At 44.0% G+C, this 22,919-nt stretch overlaps 1 protein-coding gene across 2 annotated transcripts in view; it reads left to right on the plus strand.

The window, feature by feature from the left end:
- The first annotated feature begins 2,544 nt into the window (after positions 1–2,544).
- The window catches only part of RIMS4 (regulating synaptic membrane exocytosis 4), a 301,335-nt gene continuing 280,960 nt past the window's right edge, over positions 2,545–22,919 (plus strand). For both annotated transcript variants that reach the window (XM_075350034.1, XM_075350035.1), the window contains exon 1: positions 2,545–2,989. In XM_075350034.1, coding sequence (XP_075206149.1) covers positions 2,887–2,989 — 103 coding nt within the window. In that variant the 5' untranslated portion in view covers positions 2,545–2,886. The remainder of the gene's footprint in view (positions 2,990–22,919) is intronic.

Below are 22,919 nucleotides of genomic sequence, written 5' to 3' on the forward strand. Positions count from 1 at the left end.
CTTACCGGGGCAAGTATTATGGCAGCAAGGATAGTGTCATCCCCCAAAGGCGGAGCGGGCTCCGGGTGGATCACGGGAAAATGGCAGTCCCTTGGAAGCGCGGGGGGACGGCATTGCTAAACAGAGTCTGAGTCAGCCACTGAGGTTCCAGGTTCTTTTACTCACTGATTTAAAGCTGCACCCAGGTGCTGTTCTCTACCGTTGTGGGCTCCGGTGAATCACAAGCAAGTAAGGGGCCACCACCGGTGTTTGAAGAGAGAGAGAAAATGTCCTTTTCTCCTTTTCCTAGGATGTCCCCCTTAGTAGTTAGGTACCCTGGCTGAGCTCCCGCTCCAAGCCCCGGGTCTAATAAAGTTCAGGCTAGCCAGAGGTGTCTTGTCAGAACTATGGTCCCAACTCGTCTGTCCTTTGATGTGAGTGTGTTGCGCCTATTTCTACCCACAAGTGGAACCAGGTGGCTGGCTTCAGTGACCGGGAAAGTTCCATGCATCGTGATGGCCACCCCGCTATCTACTCTGAGCCATCCCACCTCATGTGAAGGCTCCTAAGCTGTATGTAGAGTGTGAATGTGGAACACCGGTGATTAACCCCCCCTTACCTGAGATGGATACCGCACCTTAACTGAGGTGCAGTACCCTGTGGCGACCAGAGCCTCAGGGGCGCCACAAATACACTGCTCAAAAAATAAAGGGAACATTTAAACAACATAATGTAACTCCAAGTCAATCACACTTCTGTGAAATCAACCTGTCCAGTAATGAAGCAACAATGATTTTAATTAAATTTCAAAAGGTAGAAATGATAGGTAATTAACAAGACAGCCCCTATAAAGGAATGGTTCTGCAGGTGGTGACCAAACCATATCTCTGTTCTCATCCTTTTTGGCTGTTGTTTTAGTAACTTTTGCATTTTGTCATTGCTCTCAATCTAGCGCTAGCATGAGGTGGTATGTACAACCCACAAATGTTGCTCACGTAGTGCAGCTCATCCAGGATGGCACATCAATGCGAGCAGTGGCAAGAAGGTTAGCTGTGTCTGTCAGCACAGTGTCCAGAGTATGGAGCAGATACCAGGAGACAGGCCAGTAGACTAGGAGACATGGTGAGGACGACAATCCAGCAGCAGGACTGCTACCTCTTGCTTTGTGCATGGAGGAACAGGAGGAGCAGTGCCAGAGACCTGCATTATGACCATCGCTCTTCCTCTCTGGTACCTGATACATGCATATCTGCACCTTTTTTTCCATACCTGCACTCCCCACCATCTCTTTCTCGAGTATGCCCATTTAGTACAGTATCACAGTGCATTCCTACCTGGAATGGGCATTATAATATCAAACAACAATAATTTCTTGGCAAATTCTATTCAGTGGCAATCAATTGTATATCACCAACAAGTAAAACCCACATTGGTAACAGCTGTTGTAACAACTATCTCTTCTTCAATAATAAAATATTTTCCCTATTACAGTAATTAAAATGCACTACATCAAATATTCAGGTCCCTATACCAAATATTCAGCTAGCTTTGCATTCTAGGGTCTTTTATTACTTGCTGTAAATCGGGCCATAGTCTTCCCATAGGTGCAAGTAGAGTAGGTTCCCACGACTGTTTTCTCCACCTGAGAAAAACGGTCCGACTATTCTGATCAGACTGTGATCAGAGTTTGTTCAGAGTGGAAAAAAAAGGTTCCCCATCTTCTCCATTCTGTCAGTTCGCTAAAATCGGACCACACTACGATGTCATCCAAGGGCCGTCTGATTACTTTCACGGATCCATAAAATCATGCATGCTACAATTTTTTTTACACGCCAAAACGATCAATCAAAAAAATTGTTTCGAATAATAATGGTCGGAGGTGATTTCGCTTTTTTAACAGCACTCGGATTGAAAATTTGGTCATGTGCACGAGCCCTTACACTGAAAATGTGGTCCAATATAAAGAAGTGTGGTCTCTCTTTTATATATGGATATCCCACTATAGAATAACTTCACAGCCTCATACATGAGGTCCGTTCTGCAGAGCGTTGCGATATGTCGTGGATGTGCTGATGCTACACGCAGAATTTATTGTTTGCATATTTGTTGCATTTCATTGGTTGTGGAATTGATTTCTCCTACAAGACTAAATTCTGAAGAAATCACATAAAGTGATTAATCACATCAAATCTTTATAAACATTGCACAGTCTATGGGCAGTAGGATACTTTAAAGGAGACCCACTGAGTAACACTGTAGACGAAGCACCAAATTTCACATTAAGAGCTATGTCATGTGTTCACATAAAGGAAAATGGTGACAAGAGTGTTATATTGCCATGTAATGGAGTCTTGGATGTGTGTTCATATCAGCAATGACTAGACATCTCCCGAGCCACTGAGTGCAAAGATGCTTTGAATGTGCTGCCAGCCCCTCGCTCTCATCCTCAGCTCTGCTGTGCATGAGACCATGCCTCCCTTTATTGTTCGCCTGCGCTGATTGGTCAGGATGCATCCTAATAATGACTTCATTCAGCCCCCTCCTGTCATCTCTCTGTGAATGAAGTCAACCAGCGATCTTTGCAAGTAGAAAGAAAGCAGGAGAGGGGGAACAGCTCAATAGAGCATAGGTGCACAGGATTATTTGTATTTCACCTGGTGACTGGGATCTGGATCCTGAACCTTGAAAGGCTTGACCAATTGCTTCTGTAAATGCACCATCTACAAGCGGCATCCATAGGACTACTGTGTACAGGGGCACTTGTTGGGGTGAATCAGGTTCCAGAGGCTTTTTCTTCATATATAGAGACCCACAAAAGCTGCCAAGACGCCTCGTGCAGTGCTCAGAGTGAAAAATGGGGCTTCCAAGCTCCCGAAGCCCCCGTCAGACCCGGGGAGCGCCCCAAACATGTTCATGGAGAGGTCACAGAGCCGGATTAGTCTGTCTGCATCATTCGAGGCTTTGGCTATCTACTTTCCCTGCATGAACTCCTTTGATGAAGAAGATGGGGGTAAGCATGATACACTGTTAGCTTTGGGGTTTTGTGTATAGCAAATATGCTGTTCTTTCTAGACACTTTGACTCTATGGAATGGTCCAGACTAGTCAGATCATATCAAAATGTCCATTGTAAGTGATAAAGATGTCCAATTTGTCTGGCATTTCCTTTTTCTTGAGCCCATATGGTTTAGAAATTGATTAAAACAGTTTACAACCTTTCCATAATTACCTTCAATCTACAGAATCAGCTAATGGCGGGGCCGATATTGTAGGTTAAAATTTATCAATGCACAGATTTCATCAATTAGTCCGATAAGGTATCTGGAAAAGGTTACTGTGGACTGGAGTGTAAGCACTCGAATGGTTTAATCAATTGACCATGAAGTGGTGTAACTGAGATGATCTACAAAGTCTCATTAGGATGTTGGCCGTGTTATGAATCACAAGAAATGTTAAGGAGTGTTCCTCCTTGTTAATTATATGCGTCATTTTATAAACTCTCCATCATCCTCGTCATTTTAATGGTATAACTATTGTATAGTTCTTGCCTTTCAAACAATGAGAAAACTGAGGGAGATAGATCTGACTTCTTGACCTGTGTTAATATTTTGACCCGAAGTGTTAAAATTTGTTGCCCATTGACTATACTTGTAATAATTTGGCCCGATCTATTGATGTAGCTGTCAGACTGACGTACCTTGTCTCATGCACCAGTCATTGACTACATCACTTTGGCACAGTTGGCTTTGGCCACAATAGTTGAGCTTCTGCAGTAGTTACATTTTCAAATTACATATACGGTAATTTCATATATTATATAAGTATCGTCAGTCATAATGATACATTTTAGATTTAACCATAGTCACAAATACTATTCTGCAATAAAAAGCAATTCTATTTGATTATAATTAGTCATTACTAGGAGGAGAAACCACATCTGCCGCATCATTGACTACTGTCCGGACATAGCATTGGTGAAAATATACAGACCTACTTCTTATCTTGTATTATTATTACCTTTTATCATAGACCATCCATTCTACAGGATACAATATTTGGTTTCGTATGAATCCATTAATTACTAATAGTCATATTAATTAGTCCATAAATAGCATGATGTAGGGAAAAACAGAAAAGCTGAAAAATATTAGTCTTATATGATTCCCTATTTACCCAAAAACACAATTTTTTAAAGGAGGATATTTTATGTAATTTTTTTATGTTTGATACCTGGTGAAGGCATTTTCATGTCGAAACACATTGTTTCGCCAGTAAAGTAGCAATAGAAATACAAATACTCATCTTTCTGGCTGCCTGTGGATCTTCCTCCTCTTTGGGATCAACACTATAGTGGCCTAGCGGCAAAAATCTCCTGTTGCAAATATTATTTTGAGGTTAGGCCCACCCTTACCAGTGCCAATATTCATGGAGTGGAGGAATGAAGGGTCTCAAAATAGCTGTAGTGGGCAACAGGTATAGATAGTTTCCATTACTGTAATTGAGCTAATATCATTTATCTAGCAATATGTAGTGAAATAATTCTGTAATAACAAGAAACAAACTTGAATCAGCTCAGCCATATAATGAACAGAAAAGACTCCAACAAATAGAAATAGAAAAAAGACAGCACTTGTCCCGGAAGTACTGGTGTTTTTCTATTTCTATTTGAAATAATTCTGAGTAGACATACTGGATACATTATAAATAAAGGGGAACATATAAGATATTAATAATTAAGTCACCAGTTAAAATGCCCCTATGTGTTTTCACTTGTTCAAAGACTGGATTATTGCAGCATCTAATCCAGAAACACACCGATAATACCGATTAATTGTGTCATTGAGTCAAACATTGACTTTCTTCTTGACACAGTTTTTCTGAGATTATTTAGATTATTTTACCACTTGGTTCAGAAAAAAAGCTGAGGGAATGAACAGTAGCTTAGGGCATTAGGACTGTAGGCCTTATTGGGGGTTACAATGTAGTAATAATATTGTGAGCAGAACATAGTCAGCATTTATACAGCCCCATTATTTATTCAGAGGCATTAATCGAACATGAGGATTGGTTCTATATTATCAGCTTGGCCACTGGGAATTGTATTGCCCTCAAGGGCTTAGGCCTTGTATTACAGTCTCAGCAGATGAACCTCTACCACTAATTATAGGAAAACCGCTGCTAATTTTAATTAGTGATTACACGTGATGGCTGCGCTGCACTATATGTCACTGGAAGTCCTTTTAGCTGCTAGATACAATTCATTAGTCTTTGCCAGCAGAAATGAAAAAAGCCTCCATTTTAAGCATAGTCAGGATACAATGAGAACGGGTCATGATAAATGCCAATTATGTCTAGAAATTCTAATACATTGTGTTATGTAGCGATCCAGATATATATCGGCATACATAGAATCCATTGCCTCACGCTGATTTTTGCTACATAATGTCTACTGGCTGTAGAATTGTATCAGCTGTAGGGTGAACATATGTCAATTACGCAGAGAACGCTCCCCTGTCGAGAACAGAAAGTCTGTGCAACCGCGTGGCTGGAACACGGCACTGAGTCTCTATTGTGTTGCTGTTACAATCGGAAAAGCTTGGCCTTTATGTCACACAATTGCAAAAAATGGATACAGTGCACAGCAAATAATGGACAACTCCGAGCCTCGAAGGAAGGAGAGGTGTTCCAGGTTCTCCCGGCTTATAAAACATACAATAATCACATTGTTCTACAGCTGCCTACATCTTCTGGGAACGTTCTCCTTTTTATTCCCTTTTTTCCTGAATGTCACCTGGATTATTTATTTTTTATATAATTTCCACTGATTATTTCTAATGACGCTACTGTCCATACATCCAGAATGCAAAAGAGTGAAAAAGTATCACTGTGTTATTTGTTTTTCATATTTTCTCCTTGATAATATATCATTAAAAGATGTAAAAGAATAACAAAGGAGGAGTTTTGATGAGAAATGTGACTTAGGTGGCCACTAAAGATTCCTAGCGATCAGGTTATATACATACAAATAGTACAGCGCAAAGTAATAATTTTATGGAAAAAAAAAATCTAATCTCTATTTATATTCAACAGTCCAACAACCTAATATGTGTGTTATACTGGATATTTTATAGGGCTGAAATGGAGAACCCCTTTTGGCCTCTATTTCGGCGCTCAGTATAACAAACTTTTAAGGGACAAAATTTGTCTCTCAATATACATCCATATACCCATTAGCAGAAAAGGGCCCCTGTACAAGAATACAATGTACCCTGTGCAATACAATATATGGGCCCTTTGCAGCCCAAGAGCTTATCAAAATGCTCAGTCCCCACTGCTCTGGAGGTAGAAATGGCCCCCTAACCTCCTGAACCCCTGTGCGGAAGCACAGGTTGCACCAAAGATATGTTCGCCCCCTGTGTATACTCCTGATGTCATACAGGTTTTGTTTTTTTAGTCAGATTGATATGGGATTTTTCAGAAACAAAATACTGGCAAGCTCCCTATTTGCCAAATTATGGGGATATTCTCACTAGAAGCAATATCTCTATGATTTGGTGTTAAACAGAGGATATGTCATGTCTTTACCGATATATCTCGTCTCCTGGAACCATGTTATGCTTTATATTACAGTTGCCATGTAAAACAAAAATCCACATAAGTGTACCCTACCCTTCCTAGCAACATACACAGGTCTTCATTACCTTTTCCAAATATTACAGGCTTGTGCCCGAGGTATGGGTATACTAGTGACCATGGTGGCGAAGTGGTTAACAGTGGTGCCTTGCAGCACTAGGGTCCTGGTTTCAGAGCCCACCAAGTATAACATGTATATTGAGTTTGCACGTTCTCCCCATGTTTGCATGGTTCTCCGGTTTACTACTACACACCAAAACATACTGATATCACTGTGAGGCCCAGTGATGACTGTTAAGCGCTGCAGAATATGTTGGTGCTATGCATACTGTTTAGATACATGGTAGGTTATATATTACTGAATATGTAAGAAACTGGTGCATTGGTTCTGTGGAAACATATTAGGACAGAGAGCATCATTTTGTTCCTAGACGTTAATAAGAATCATACATCTCAATGATCAACATCAAGTAAGAAAAAAACATCTTGGGTTGGTTTCCAACATAGGTCTTGGTTGCATCAAATCATTGTTAGTCTTCCTCAAGTCTTTCCTTTGAAAGTAGAGATGAGCGAACCCATGGAAGTTTGTTTCGGCAGGTTCAGCCGGACTTTAAATGAAGTTTGGATGGGATCCGGACTTGACCTGAACCCCAATGGAAGTCACCACTTGGGCAGTTTGGGTGTCCGCCAACATACAGCCAGCCATAAACACTTCACTTCTGGGGGCGATTGGGCAACGTTTTTCCTTTTTTTTGTATACACTACATCTGATCACGGTGTTGTTACCCCCAGTGAGAGCCGTTCAAACACTGCAACTGGCTCGCACTGGGCTGAACACTGACGTATCCTAGCACACCAATGTTCGAAGGAGTTGTTTGCATACATAAAGCACCCGAACTCCAAACCTGTACTATATTTTAAAGTCTATTGTTTTGTATGATCACCGAACCTCGGGGTCGCTCATCTCCATTTAGAAGGTCTAAGTTTTCATACTAGTAAAAAAAAGTCAAAGATCTCGAAATGATGAAAGTTTTGGATTTGCAACGTGGCTGGTCACAGAAGCAATTTCGTAGTCCAGTTTAGAATAATCAGTCCAATAAATTGCAGGAATTTTCTTTCTTTACTAATACAGAATTTGTATAATGACATTTCCTTCCCCTGTAGAATAAAATACAGTCAGCTGGGATTGTAGGATATAGCTCTACAAAATATCCAAGACATATATTTTACACGATGCATTAAAAGGGTTGTATGAACAAGTGCACAGGGACCACATAGAGGTGAGATAAAAATAGTTGCTGCAGTTCTGGCAGATGTGGCCTGCGCATAAGAATGAGCACCATGTAATATAACATTAGCCCTGCCGATGTGCTCCTCTTAGTAATGGCAGCATATTACAGCTACATGTCCACACGACCAGTAGCCAAAATGTCCCCAAAATGTTGTGACATTAGCTATTAGGATTGCTGAAAAACTACACTGATGTATTTGTGAGGAGAGCACCCCGCACCTATCCCATTGCCCCTCTATGCAGTAGAGCTGTGCAAACTCCATAGTCTCTGAGAAAGGATGTGATGTCATCATCAGTGACATGATTTTACTTGACTCATAGGGGTGGACATATAGTTGGTGCAGCCATACAGGGGCCCAAGAGGTAAGAGGACTCACTACCACCTCCAAATCAGGTGGAATATGAGGAGCTATTGGACTATAAAGGGCCCATATACTGTTCTTAAACAGGGGCCTCTCCTGTCTGTGTCTGCCAGTGATTATGTATCTGACACAATTCTCTGAAATGTGCTTGATTGGTCGGCTATCACACAAGCAGAATGTATGTCCATAGATCGCTGAGTGTATTCATGTTTATGAGTGTAGAAGCTCAAGTGTTCACATCTGCGTAAAGTTTGTGTTCTTTTTCTTTTTTCTTTTTTTTTTTTGGATTCGATCTGACCTTAGGATTGAGTTTTTGATATTACGGCTTTTCTGCAGAATTTCTGCACCTATTAAAGGGAATCTGTCAGCAGGTTTTTGCTACTTCATCTGAGAGCAGCATGATGTAGGTAAAGAGATCCTGAATCCAGCAATGTATCCCTTAGATTACTGGGTGCAGCCGTTCTGACACAATCAAAGATTTTCGTTTTAGCATGTAGCAGAGCTCATACCGCTGCTCCTGCCCGCACCAGGTTTTCAGTACATATTTCCATAGACAGAAGCTGCTAATCACAGAGGGATGCAGAGTCCAGCTCACACCTTCTGACTAATGATAAAGCTACTAAACCTTAAACTAACATTGTAGGTAAAGAAAAACACACTTTGTCATGAGACACATAGCTGAAATCTCTGTATTAACCCTTGCAGTATGCTGTCTTCAGATTTCAGATTACATAGCAAAAACCTGCTAACAAATTCCCTTTAAATTAATTATGTGCATTTTTTACACGCTTTTTTATCACATTTTTGACACTGTGGTTTTTGTCTCTTGTTGGTATGTTATGTTTTAAAGGGTTTGTCCACTGCAACGACAATCCCTTCCCATTCCACGTTTCCCCTAGGTGAAATGAAAGACTTGAATGCACCTCCTGTGACGGTGCTGTTCTAGTGGTGTCCGGGCTTATGTTCACGGGGCTCACGTGAGGTTGTGACCTTATGTGAGCCTTGTATCCAATCACTGCTGGCTTCTCTGTCCCCGCCTTCAGACAAATGAGTAAATCAACAGGAATTGAGACGTGCGGCTGACTCACACTTCCTGTTGATTGCTTCTGCGCCCAAAGGTGGGGAGACAGAAGCTAGAGTGTAATTGGACGCAGGGTTCGCGTGATGTCACAAGCACACATGAGCCCCAGGAACGTAAGCCCGAACTGAATATTCTGCAGCGATTTGACAGCACATGTGCGCGTCAAATCGCTGCAGAAACACTGCGCAATGGATGCAGTTTTTTGTACCAAAAAAGCCGATTTGATGCGCTCTGGCTGCTGCCCCCACCATAGACAGAGTGGGAGCTGCATCCAGAAAGCCCAAATAATTGACATGCTCATTTTATGAACGCACGGATTTGGGTCAAAATTTTAGCACCCAAATCGCTGCGTTCATAAAAGCACCGTGCGCATGTATCATGCACAATCTACATTGTGCAGGGGACGCAGGACGCATGCATTTACGCTGCAGTGCAATACGCAGCGTAAATGCATGCAATTACGCAACATGCGCATGAGCCCTAAAGGTGCGTTGTTTTTGATACTTTCTGGCATTTGGTTTTGAGAATACTGCCTGTGCTGATCATGTGTGCATTTATTACCTGCGGATTTTCTGTATCTACTACAAATCTATGGGGAAAATCCGCAAATAAAACTCAGCGTACCCGCAAGAGAAATTGACGTATTGCAGATTGGAAACACACACAGCAGATCAGTTTATGCTGAATAAAAAAGAAGCGCAGTGGGCAGGAGATTTGTATAAATCCCATCCACATTGCTGGAACTATAAGATGCTGCTTTTTTGATGCCGTGAAAAATACATAGCCTTAAAAACTCACCAATAGCTCATTGTGGGCACAGGGCCTAGAGGACATCTGCCACAGGGTTCCTGGTGTCCTATCTGATGGCAACAAAAAATTCCAGTGCTGATTCCGCTGCATTGTTACATTGTGTCCCGCAGTTAGTTACATAAAATCTATTAGGCATACCTCCCAACCGTCCCGGATACAGCGGGACTATCACGCTTTGCATTGTTTGTCCCGTTGCCACGGGCGGGACGGCCGTATCCCGGGCTCCGCCCACCCACTCTCTCCCCGCCTCACTGCTTTTCCCTCTCTGTGCGGTCGGCCGGCCGCCTGTCTGTGCGGGCGCCCCCCGCCGCCTGTCTGTGTGGGCGCCCCCCGCCGCCTGTCTGTGCGGGCGCCCCCCGCCGCCTGTCTGTGAAGGCGGGCGGCCGGCCGCCTGTCTGTGAAGGCGGGCGGCCACCTCTCTGTTCGGGCCGCCTCTTTGTGCGGTCGGCCCACGCCTCTCTGTGCGGTGGCCCGCCGCCTGTCTGTGCGGGCGCCCCCCGCCGCCTGTCTGTGCGGGCGGCCCGCCGCCTCATTGTGCGGGCGGATGGCCGCCTGTCTCTGCGGTGGAAGGCCGCCTCTCTGTGCGGGTGGCCCGCCGCCTCTCTGTGCGGGTGGCCCGCCGCCTCTCTGTGCGGAGGCCCGCCGCAGGAACAAGGAACAACATCGTATCTCCTATTGGTGCGACATTATGAAAATATCCGACACTACACAGATCACCGATTTACGACGCTTTTGCGATCGTTTATTGGCGCATCTAGGCTTTACAAGTTGCGACGTCGTTACCGACGCCGGATGTGCATCACTTTCGATTTGCCCCCGACGATATCGCAGTAGCGATGTCGCAACGTGCAAAGTACCCCTAAGTTAACTTAGCAAGATGCAGATACTGTAAAACTTGTTTAAAAATCTTCTTTCGAAAATAAAAAGTTGAAAAAAAAAATAATGAATAAGGAGCAGATAAAAATAAAGTCACACAGAATGGTTTCTTTTTAGTCAAATCAACCATTTATAAGGGCATGTGCGCACATTGCGTCGTGTTACTGCAGAACATTCTGCAGTAATTTGACAGCTCATGTGCGATTCAAATCACTGCAGAAACACTATGTAATGGATGCAGTGTTTCTGCAGTAAAAATGCCGATTTCATGCGCTCGGGATGCTGCCTCTCCCATAGGCCTCCTTCACATGTCCGTGTCTTCGGTACGTGTTTGGTCCGTTTCCTCACGTGCCGGAGACACAGGCACACATAGACCCATTAAAATCAATGGGTCAGCGCTCCCGTCCGTTTTTTGCCATGGACTGCGTGTAGCATTCGTGTGCCCATGTGCTCCACACGTAGACATGTTCGTTTTTTCCGGCATCACGGGTGTCACACGGACCGCACACGGACCACACGGATGTGATCCGTGTGACACGCACTGGAGAAAACACACGTGCCTGTGAAATAAATAGAATTTCTATACTCACCTTCTTCTGTCTCTGCTGCTACTGTCACTTGCTTCCGACCCCTGCTCATTATGCTCATTGCATATTCACTCCACTGCGGGTCGGAAGCAGCTGCAGCGGGGAGTCGGCAAGGCCAGAGACGTAGATCAGCACCACGGACAGCAACGCCAGGGACAGGTGAGTAGAAAGTTCCCGTAAACATGACACACGGAGGACAATACGCACCTTTGACATGTCCGTGAAAAACGTGCGTGATTTTCATGGACGTGTGAAGGGGGCCATAGACAGAGCGGGAGCTGCATCCAAAGCGCATGAAAGAAGTGACCTGCTGCATTTTTGAACGCAGCGATTTGGATCAAAATTTCAGCATCCAAATTACTGCACTCTCAAACGCAACATGCTGATGGATGATGCACAATCTTCATAGATTGTGCAGGAGACGCAGGACGCATGCATTTATGCTGCAGTGCTAGACGCAGCGTAAATGCATGCAATACGCACACAGCCTTACTCTGTTTCCTTTGTTTATATATGTTTTTGTAATCCATAAAATGTTAATAAAAACATTCTTAAAAATCACTATTTAAACCATTTTCAGTCCATAAAAAATATCTTTACTTCACATGCTCTTTTTTTTTTTTTTTTTTAGTAATCGTATCTAGGCTAATACCATAACCAAACCTTTGAGGTTTATATAAAGAGTTTTTTTATATGTTTCCCAGGAAATCATGCATTTTTGTTTTTATCTCTCTGCAGCAGGAGCCTCCCCCCACTTCATTGTCTATTAGGCTATGTGCCCACGTGTGCGCTCTGCACCGCAGCTAAAAGGTGCGCCTCAGAGTGCAGCTGAAAAGCTACTTTCTGAAGCGCATGGTGCCTGCAGAGAACGTGCGCTCTTCATGCTGCCTCTCCCTATAGACAACATGCAGACCGCACGGAAGAAGTGACATGTCACTTCTTAGAACGCAGCGGTTCGGGCAGCAGCCGAAACACTGCATTCTAATATGCCACGTGTGCACGGCTCCTGCACAATCTCCATAGACTGTGCAGGGGACGCAGGACGCATGCAGTTACGCTGCGCTGCAGATCGCAGCGTAACTGCATGAAAACACGCAACGTGGGAACATAGCCTTAAGCCCACTTTACACGTTGCAATTAGTTGTACAATCGCATTTGCGATGTGACACGCCCAGGTTGCATACGGGATCTTATGAGATTGCACGTAGGTCGTTCATTTGCTGTCACACGAGCGTTAGTAGTCTATGTTAAATTGATCAATTTTGTGTGCGATCCTTTAGATCATGTGTTCTGTGACGTATGCATTGGGCACCTTTTTTTTTTTTTTTTTTATTTATTTATTGACTTGCCAAGCGTGTGTAATGTGTAGGGATGCGTTTTTACTATGTCATCTGCCATTCAGCTCTGCTACATGGCCGCTAACAGCAGACACAGACAGCCGTGTAGCAGAGCTGAATGGCAGATGACAGCAGACACAGACAGAGCCGCAGGATCAGAATGAACTCGGGTGAACTTCACCCGACTTCATGGTCATGCTGCGGCTCTGTCTGTGTTGCGTCCTGATTAGCGGTCACCTGTGAAGGACCCACCGGTGACCGCTAATCCCCTGAGTAACTGAATTGAGTAGCCCTCTCTCATATACTAACCGATCCCCGATCACCGGCGCTGCACGGCGTTCACACTGCTCTGGCGGCTTTTACTATTTTGAAAAAGCCGGCCGCCCATTAAACAATCTCGTATTCCCTGCTTTCCCCGCCCACCGGCGCCTATGATTGGTTACAGTGAGACACGCCCCCACGCTGAGTGAAAATGATTTTTTCGGGTGTGTGTGTTTATTTACTGTAATCTACAGATTAATCATGGAAGGTGTCTCATAGACGCCTGACATGCTTAATCTAGGACTTATTGGCAGCTATGGGCTGCCAATAACTCCTTATTACCCCGATTTGCCAACGCACCAGGGCAAATCGGGAAGAGCCGGGTACAGTTCCAGAACTGTCGCATCTAATGTATGCGGCAATTCTGGGCGGCTGTTGGCTGATATTGTTAGGATGGGGGGCTCCCCATAACGTGGAGCTCCCCATCCTGAAAATACCAGCCTTCAGCCGTATGGCTTTATCTGGCTGGTATTAAAATTGGGGGGGGACCGCACGCCGTTTGTTTTAATTATTTATTTATTTCACTACACAATATAGACACGCCCACCGGCTGCTGTGATTGGGTGCAGTGTGACACCTGTCACTCAGCGTGGGGGGCGTGTCTCACTGTAACCAATCATAGGTGCCGGTGGGCGGGGAAAGCAGGGAATACGAGATTGTTTAATGGGCGGCCGGCTTTTTCAAAACCGTAAAAGCCGCCGGAGCAGTGTGAATGCCGTGCAGAGCCGGGGATCGGGGATCGGTGAGTATTTGAGAGAGGGGGATTGACTGACATGGACAGAGAGTGAGGGACAGAGATAGTGACCGACTGACAGAGATTACTGAATGACAGACATTGTGAGGCGCTTCAGAACGCAGCTTTTCAGCTGCGCTCTGAAGCGGACCTTTTTTAAGCTGTGGTGCAGAGCGCACACCTGCGCACATAGCATCAGACACCAAAATCGTATGAGGGATGTCACACGTTACAATTGAGTAGGTTCGTGCAACAAAACGCTCAATTCTAGACAAAGATACGATGTGTTTGCGATCAACGGTTTTGCGTTCAATCCTGATCGCATGTAGCTGTCACACGCAGATACCTCACAAACGATGCCGGATGTGCGTCACTTACAACTTGACCCCAACGACGGATTGTGAGATATATTGAAGCGTGTGTAGCGGGCTTTAGAGACACACTAGAATGAGAATGCTCCTATACGTCCAGCTGTGCAATTATTAATGGAGGGAGAAAATGAATCCTTTTCTTTGCTGTGAGATTTCTACAATATTGTATCATGAACATTCACAAAATCCTGCATACTGACAAAAAACCAGGACACGTTTAACGCCTGGTGACTGTTTTTTCTTTAAAACAGGAGTCAAACCTAAATATTAAGGGCTCGTTGTTATAGACAAGGTGAACGGGCTCAGTGCATTGGAAATGCAGCCAAAGTCAAATTCATTGATTCCTATGACAGAATGAAAAATACACTTACATTTCACCATATACGATGTTTATATACAAAAAATACATCTTCTTGACAGCTAATCATGTTTTCTACCGCTGATGTTCAGTACTGGATTGCTGCACATGTATACATATAAATTACACCATGACTATTCGTACAGATTTTCTTGTAGCGCTCTCTGCCTTATGGCTCCTTTAGACATCGTTTTTTCCATGTACAAGTCTTATCCGGGTTTTTCACCCATAGGCTCGTACCCATTATTGTCTATGGGGCAGTTTACATTTTGGGGCTTTATTTTGAAGACCAAGACCAACTACGATAAAAATATAGACTTGTACATTTTTATCCAAGTCATGGATAAAACTCGCCAATGAAAGTCTATGGGCCAGTGAAAAACATTATCAGCATTCAGATACCATCATCCTATTTTCACAGGGGGATTTTGCACATGAGAAAAATCATTGATGTTGGAATGAGCCCTTAAGGAAGCTTTACATGCAGCGACATCGCTAGCGATGTCGCTCGTGAAAGCACACACCCCCGTCGTTTGTGCGTCACTGGCAAATCGCTGCCCATGGTGTACAATATTGCTAACACCCGTCACATGTACTTACCTTCCTAGCGACGTCGCTGTGGGCGGCGAACAACCTCTTCGTTAAGGGGGAGGTTTGTGCGCCATCACAGCGACGTCACACAGCGGCCGACCAATAGAAGCGGAGAGCAGCCGCATTAACGAAACGCCCACCTCGTTGCCGGAGGACGCAGGTAAGCTGTTGTTCGTCGTTCCTGGGGTGGCACACGTAGCGATGTTTGCTGCCTCAGGAATGACGAACAACCTACGTCCACAACGACCAACAAGATTTTGAAAATGAACGACGTGTCAACGATCAACGATTAGGTAAGTATTTTTGATCGTTAACACTCGCTCAGAGCTGTTACACGCAACGAAGTCGCTAACGACGCCGGATGTGTGTCACGAAATCCGTGACCCCCGACGACATATCGTTAGATATGTCGTTGCGTCTAACGGGGCCTTTAGAGTACAAAAAAGCTGAGGAAGCCATTGATATGAAGGAAAACTCTTAGAAGATGAGTTTCATTTGCTGCTGCTAATGGTCGACCTGAGCGTTGAGCTAGACTAAAGGCCGCTTTACACGCTGCGATATCGGTACCGATATCGCTAGCGTGGGTACCCGCCCCCATCTGTTGTGCGACACGGGCAAATCGCTGCCCGTGCCGCACAACATCGCCCAGACCCGTCACACTACTTACCTGCCCGGCGACGTCGCTGTGACCGGCGAACCGCCTCCTTTCTAAGGGGGCGGTTCGTTCAGCGTCACAGCGACGTCACAACTGCGTCACTGAACCGCCACCCAATAGAAGCGGATGGGCGGAGATGAGCGGGACGTAACATCCCGCCCACCTCCTTCCTTCCGCATAGCGGCCGGGAGGCAGGTAAGGAGAGGTTCCTCGTTCCTGCAGCGTCACACGGAGCGATGTGTGCTGCCGCAGGAACGAGGAACAACTTAGTTACTGCTGCAGTAACGATTTTTGAGAATGGACCCCCATGTCACCGATGAGCGATTTTGCACGTTTTTGCGACGATCCAAAATTGCTCATAGGTGTCACACGCAACGGCATTGCTAATGCGGCCGGATGTGCGTCACCAATTCCGTGACTCCAACGAATTTGCATTAGCGATGTCGTAGCGTGTAAAGCCACCTTTAGCCAAGCAAACAGATAATTTTGACTTCAGGATTGTACATGTGGACAATGGCGCATGCAGAAAATTGGGTGGTCAGAGTAAGTATAAGAGCTTGTGCGCACGTTGTGTACTGACATGCATTTACGCTGCGTCTAGCACTGCAGCGTAAATGCATGCGTCCTGCGTCCCCTGCACAATCTATGTAGATTGTGCATGATACATGTGCATGATGCTTTTATGAACGCAGCGATTTGGATGCTAAAATTTTGACCAAAATCCGTGCGTTCATAAAATGAGCATGTCACTTATTTTGTGCGCTATGGATGGAGCTCCCACTCTATCTATGGTGGGGGCAGCAGCCAGAGCGCATGAAATCAGCTTTTTTTTGTTCAGAAAAACTGCATTCATTACGCAGTGTTTCTGCAGCGATTTGACGCTCACATGTGCTGTCAAATCGCTGCAGAATATTCAGCAGTTACGTGCGCATGAGCCCTAAAAGAGCTAACTATTGTAAATATACAGTCAGCAGATATAAAGAAATAACCCCTTTATTCTGGGGCGATTTTCCATTTTTCACGTTTGTTTTTTGCTCCCCTTCTTCCACGTGCCATAACTTTTTTATTTTTCAATCAATTTTGCCATATGAGGGCTTAGTTTTTGAGGTACAAGTTGTACTTTTGAATGAAATTATTAGTTTTACCATATAGTGTACTGGAAAAAAGGAAAACAATTCCGACGGTGATGAAATTGCAAAAAAAGTGCAATTGCATGATTGTTCTGGGGGTCTTTTATTTACAGTGTTCACTATATGGTAAAACAGATGTATCGTTGTGATGCCTAAGAGTTCGTAGACACCAAACATGTATACTTTTACTTTTATCTAAGGGGTTAAAAAAAATTCTGAAATTTGTCCAAAAAAAGGCTAGTGCTTTTGGCGCCATTTTCAGAGACCTGTAGCGTTCTCATTTTTCAGAATCTGGGGCTCAGTGACAGCTTATTTTTTTAGTCTTGAGCTGACATTTTAATTATACAATTTTTGTGCAAATGTTACTTTTTAATCAGCTGTTATTGCATTTTTAAAAATTTTTGTGACAACCAAAAAATGTAATTTTGGCGTTTGGAATGTTCTATGTACCGATCATATTAATTTGTTTTACATTTTGATAGATCGGGCATTTCTGTGCGTGGCAATACCAAATATGTGTATATGTATTATTTTTTTAACTTTTATTTTCAATGGGGCGAAAGGGGGGTGATTTGAGCTTTTAGGTTTTTTAATTTTTTTATATTTTTAAGAAGTTTTTTTTATATTTTTTATTTATTTTACTAGTCCCCCTAGGGGACTTTATGGATCAGCAGTTTGATCGCTTGTTCATTTCTATTGATCAGCAGAAATGCAGCATTCCTGTGAGAGCCGCCGCTCTGTCGTCTCTCACTGGAAGTGTGTCATGGTAATATCAGGGGTCATCAGCTGACCCCGCACTACCAAGGCGCCCCATGATAATGTGCCGCCCCGCGACAGCCGACGGGCTGCTCGGACCCGGATCCGTAGTGGCTCGGGGGGTCTCCAGATCCGAGGTGGGGTCGCGCAACTACCTCGGAAATAAAAAGGTGATTTTTTTGGTGTTTTGGGGTAATGTTCGTGGTAATGTAAAAGACCACCGCTGCAGTTGGTGAGCCCGGTGACGATGTTGAGGTAGCAGGATGTTTAACCCCTCCGTGGGTAGGGGCTTGGTGTCCCAGGGCCCGATGGCAGATGGATTGGGGAACCCATCGGGGTGAAGGGGTATTGGGTACTCACACAGTCCAAAGTCACTGACGCTGACACCAGATAAACCAAACTCTTGGATGTTTTGCTTTTCTTGGTTGAGCACGCTGGATCCGTGCCCCTTTGGTGTTGCTGGTTGGTCTGAAGCCTTGTCCCTTGGCACTGTGTGTAACTTGGTGTATCCCTTTCGCCTAAGACTACTCGGGTCCCGCTCACCCGCATGGCTAGCAAGGTGAGCCTGCTCTCAGGGTTCACGCTTGGGATTTTTTAGACGGTTTTGGGAAGTGCTATCCCCCTCGTTGCGTTAATACCCCGATTCTGGAGCGGGTGGGGAACGGTTCCTGAAGACCCCGTTCCCGTCGGGTGAATTACTGGGCTGCATGAAGCTACTTCCCAGCCTAGGTCCGCGTACCCTGTCGTGCCCTGGCCCCTGCCCGGTTGTAGCACAAGGCAGCCGGCCTGCTCTCTGTAGCAGCACCGTGCCCCTTGTCACTACCCCCTGCGACCGGGGTTCCAGCTCCTTCTGGCCAGGCCAACGTTTGGCACCTGGGACGGGTACAGGAGCCCAGCTCTGCAGCATGGCCAGCACTGTCACTTCTGCCTTACTGCTCAACTCTACTCCATTCTACTACTGACATCTCTGCCCTCCCTCTTCCATCCCCCACCTGGGTGGCCCTATTCCCCTCAGGCTGCCCAATGGGTGATTGGTGTGGTGCAGAGTGTTCCTCAGGATTTAAATTTACCTGTTGGTAGCAACACCAAATTGACAGGCCCCATAACCAAGGAGGAGCGGGTACCATGCAGAAGGGCAGATTGCACGGTACCCTTGTGACGACCTGATAGGCCAGGGCGTCACAATCACCACACTTGTCGTTGATGGTGGCGAGGAATGGTGCAATCCCCACTGCGGCCATTTAAATCGCACTGTCAGTATTTGATAGCATGATATAAAAGGGTTACCAGGCGTGGGTGGATCTCCGATCCACCTGCACCTGTTAGTCACACATCTCTGCTGACCTTCTTCATGCGAAGGTGATGAAACGCCCGTCAGAGGCAGGAGGGAGCCACATGGGCCAGCAGACATTTTTATGTAAGTGCACAGTATTGTGTTTTGTATAGGTGCAATAAATATAGTGTTTACAACAAATAGACTGACAATTTCCTTTGGGAAGCTGCTAATTGACAGTGCACTTTATTAGACTTTGTTAGAGCTATATTTATAGTTGGCACTTGGATATAAAATAGCAGGAGTGATTTTTGAATAGGTAATTTTTGAATTAGTAATTTTAGTAGGCACTTCTGCACTTTATATTATAATTCTGTGCATTTATTATTTATTGAGAATTGTCAATATGATTATGTACTCTGGCTTTATTTGTTTACTCCCACACTGGTGGGATTGTCCTTTTTTATGTTATGTTTTTTCAAATTTAATGAATAAAAAATATTAATTTAAAAAATATCTTTTTGAAAATATATGTCTGTCTATTGGTTCACATTTCTTGGGTTCTTTTTTGGTATGGACATAGAATTGTGAATATGTTTTGATTATAATATTTGTAATGACACATTTATAGATAAGAGAATTTTGATTATTTCATTTTATGATTACCGAACATTGTCTTCTGTTCTGCTTTTATCTAATTAATCCACACAATGGAAAATATGATCAGTCAAAAGAGGTATCAGAAGATACCAGTAATCATATTGCAGAATACGACTTCCTGCAGGTCATTCCCTTTCTGAGTGTAAGCTTCAGTGAGCTTATCGTACAGGATCACACTTAATTACATGGCGTGTGAATATATGAACAGACAATATCAGCTCATTTAAATATCATGTAATGAGATGTATGTAAAACATAAATGAATATGCACCGGCTCATTAGTGACCATTTGCATACTTGGCGGATGAACCTCTGCATTTATGTCAGTCCACACTACCTCCAGTTAGAACTGATACAGGTAGGGAACTGTCATATTGCGAAACGCGTGTGTTGTGTGAGCAAAAACATCAAACTCTGTATTTATAGGCTTCCATAAGTAGTTGAGACACAGCAACATATTTACCATACTATGAAGAAAAAGACATGGATCGCACATCCCAAAAATACAATGATCTAAAGCCGCTAAGCAAAAAATTAAATAGAACATGAGGTTCTTTTGTTACCATTCTGATCAGATTGTATTAAGCCCACTGCCACGTCACGGCAAACCTCTTGAGTGGGTCCCTAACCTGACCTTTTTGTGTGGCACCGTGCACTGACCACCGCCGCAGCGACAAAGCGCCAGCAGGGCGGGCGACCTGGTGCCTCACAGCACCCATGCTGCAAGGCAAAGCCCCCAAGGCTCCAGGCCGCACCGCCCCACCGACACCACACCACCACAACAGCAGCCACCACACAGCACCAGCGCACAGTGAGAGGAGCTGTGCACTCACCTCCCACTGGCACCCATATGTGAACTGGGAGCAAAAAGAAGGCTGACCCCTCTTGCAGTCTCCTGCTGATTAAAATCACCTGTGCCAAATGGGGAGAGTGCAGATCCAAGCAAAAAAAGAGGGGGATAGACTGATATAAATACAATACTATGAAGAAAAAGACATGGATCGCACATCCCAAAAATACAATGATCTAAAGCCGCTAAGCAAAAAATTAATATATGAACAGACAATATCAGCTCATTTAAATATCATGTAATGAGATGTATGTAAAACATAAATGAATATGCAACGGCTCATTAGTGACCATTTGCATACTTGGCGGATGAACCTCTGCATTTATGTCAGTCCACACTACCTCCCGTTAGAACTGATACAGGTAGGGAACTGTCATATTGCGAAACGCGTGTGTTGTGTGAGCAAAAACATCAAACTCTGTATTTATAGGCTTCCATAAGTAGTTGAGACACAGCAACATATTTATATATCTCATGACCGGTGTGTGCTATAGAAGATGTATTACCTGGGTAAGTCTAGAATGTGACATTGCATATAGGCGGGTCATTAACTGTGGACGTTTTATGGTATATAATAAGCTGTAATTGTGAATGTCTCTAAAAAAAAATAATATATATATATATATATATATAATACCACACATACATACATACATACAGTTAGGTCCAGAAATATTTGGACAGTGACACAATTTTCGCGAGTTGGGCTCTGCATGCCACCACATTGGATTTGAAATGAAATCTCTACAACAGAATTCAAGTGCAGATTGTAACATTTAATTTGAAGGTTTGAACAAAAATATCTGATAGAAATTGTAGGAATTGTACACATTTCTTTACAAACACTCCACATTTTAGGAGGTCAAAAGTAATTGGACAAATAAACCAAACCCAAACAAAATATTTTTATTTTCAATATTTTGTTGCGAATCCTTTGGAGGCAATCACTGCCTTAAGTCTGGAACCCATGGACATCACCAAACGCTGGGTTTCCTCCTTCTTAATGCTTATGCTTTTCCAGGCCTTTACAGCCGCAGCCTTCAGGTCTTGCTTGTTTGTGGGTCTTTCCGTCTTAAGTCTGGATTTGAGCAAGTGAAATGCATGCTCAATTGGGTTAAGATCTGGTGATTGACTTGGCCATTGCAGAATGTTCCACTTTTTTGCACTCATGAACTCCTGGGTAGTTTTGGCTGTATGCTTGGGGTCATTGTCCATCTGTACTATGAAGCGCCGTCCGATCAACTTTGCGGCATTTGGCTGAATCTGGGCTGAAAGTATATCCCGGTACACTTCAGAATTCATCCGCTACTCTTGTCTGCTGTTATGTCATCAATAAACACAAGTGACCCAGTGCCATTGAAAGCCATGCATGCCCATGCCATCACGTTGCCTCCACCATGTATTACAGAGGATGTGGTGTGCCTTGGATCATGTGCCGTTCCCTTTCTTCTCCAAACTTTCTCCCTATCATTTTGGTACAGGTTGATCTTTATCTCATCTGTCCATAGAATACTTTTCCAGAACTGAGCTGGCTTCATGAGGTGTTTTTCAGCAAATTTAACTCTGGCCTGTCTATTTTTGGAATTGAATGGTTTGCATCTAGATGTGAACCCTTTGTATTTACTTTCATGGAGTCTTCTCTTTACTGTTGACTTAGAGACAGATACACCTACTTCACTGAGAGTGTTCTGGACTTCAGTTGATGTTGTGAATGGGTTCTTCTTCACCAAAGAAAGTATGCGGCGATCATACACCACTGTTGTCATCCGTGGACGCCCAGGCCTTTTTGAGTTCCCAAGCTCACCAGTCAATTCCTTTTTTCTCAGAATGTACCCGACTGTTGATTTTGCTACTCCAAGCATGTCTGCTATCTCTCTGATGGATTTTTTCTTTTTTTTCAGCCTCAGGATGTTCTGCTTCACCTCAATTGAGAGTTCCTTAGACCGCATGTTGTCTGGTCACAGCAACAGCTTCCAAATGCAAAACCACACACCTGTAATCAACCCCATACCTTTTAACTACTTCATTGATTACAGGTTAACGAGGGAGACGCCTTCAGAGTTAATTGCAGCCCTTAGAGTCCCTTGTCCAATTACTTTTGGTCCCTTGAAAAAGAGGAGGCTATGCATTACAGAGCTATGATTCCTAAACCCTTTCTCCGATTTGGATGTGAAAACTCTCATATTGCAGCTGGGAGTGTAAACTTTCAGCCCATATTATATATATAATTGTATTTCTGAACATGTTTTTGTAAACAGCTAAAATA

The sequence above is a fragment of the Anomaloglossus baeobatrachus genome, chromosome 5 (assembly GCF_048569485.1).
Source record: "Anomaloglossus baeobatrachus isolate aAnoBae1 chromosome 5, aAnoBae1.hap1, whole genome shotgun sequence".
In the NCBI taxonomy this organism is placed as follows: domain Eukaryota; kingdom Metazoa; phylum Chordata; class Amphibia; order Anura; family Aromobatidae; genus Anomaloglossus; species Anomaloglossus baeobatrachus.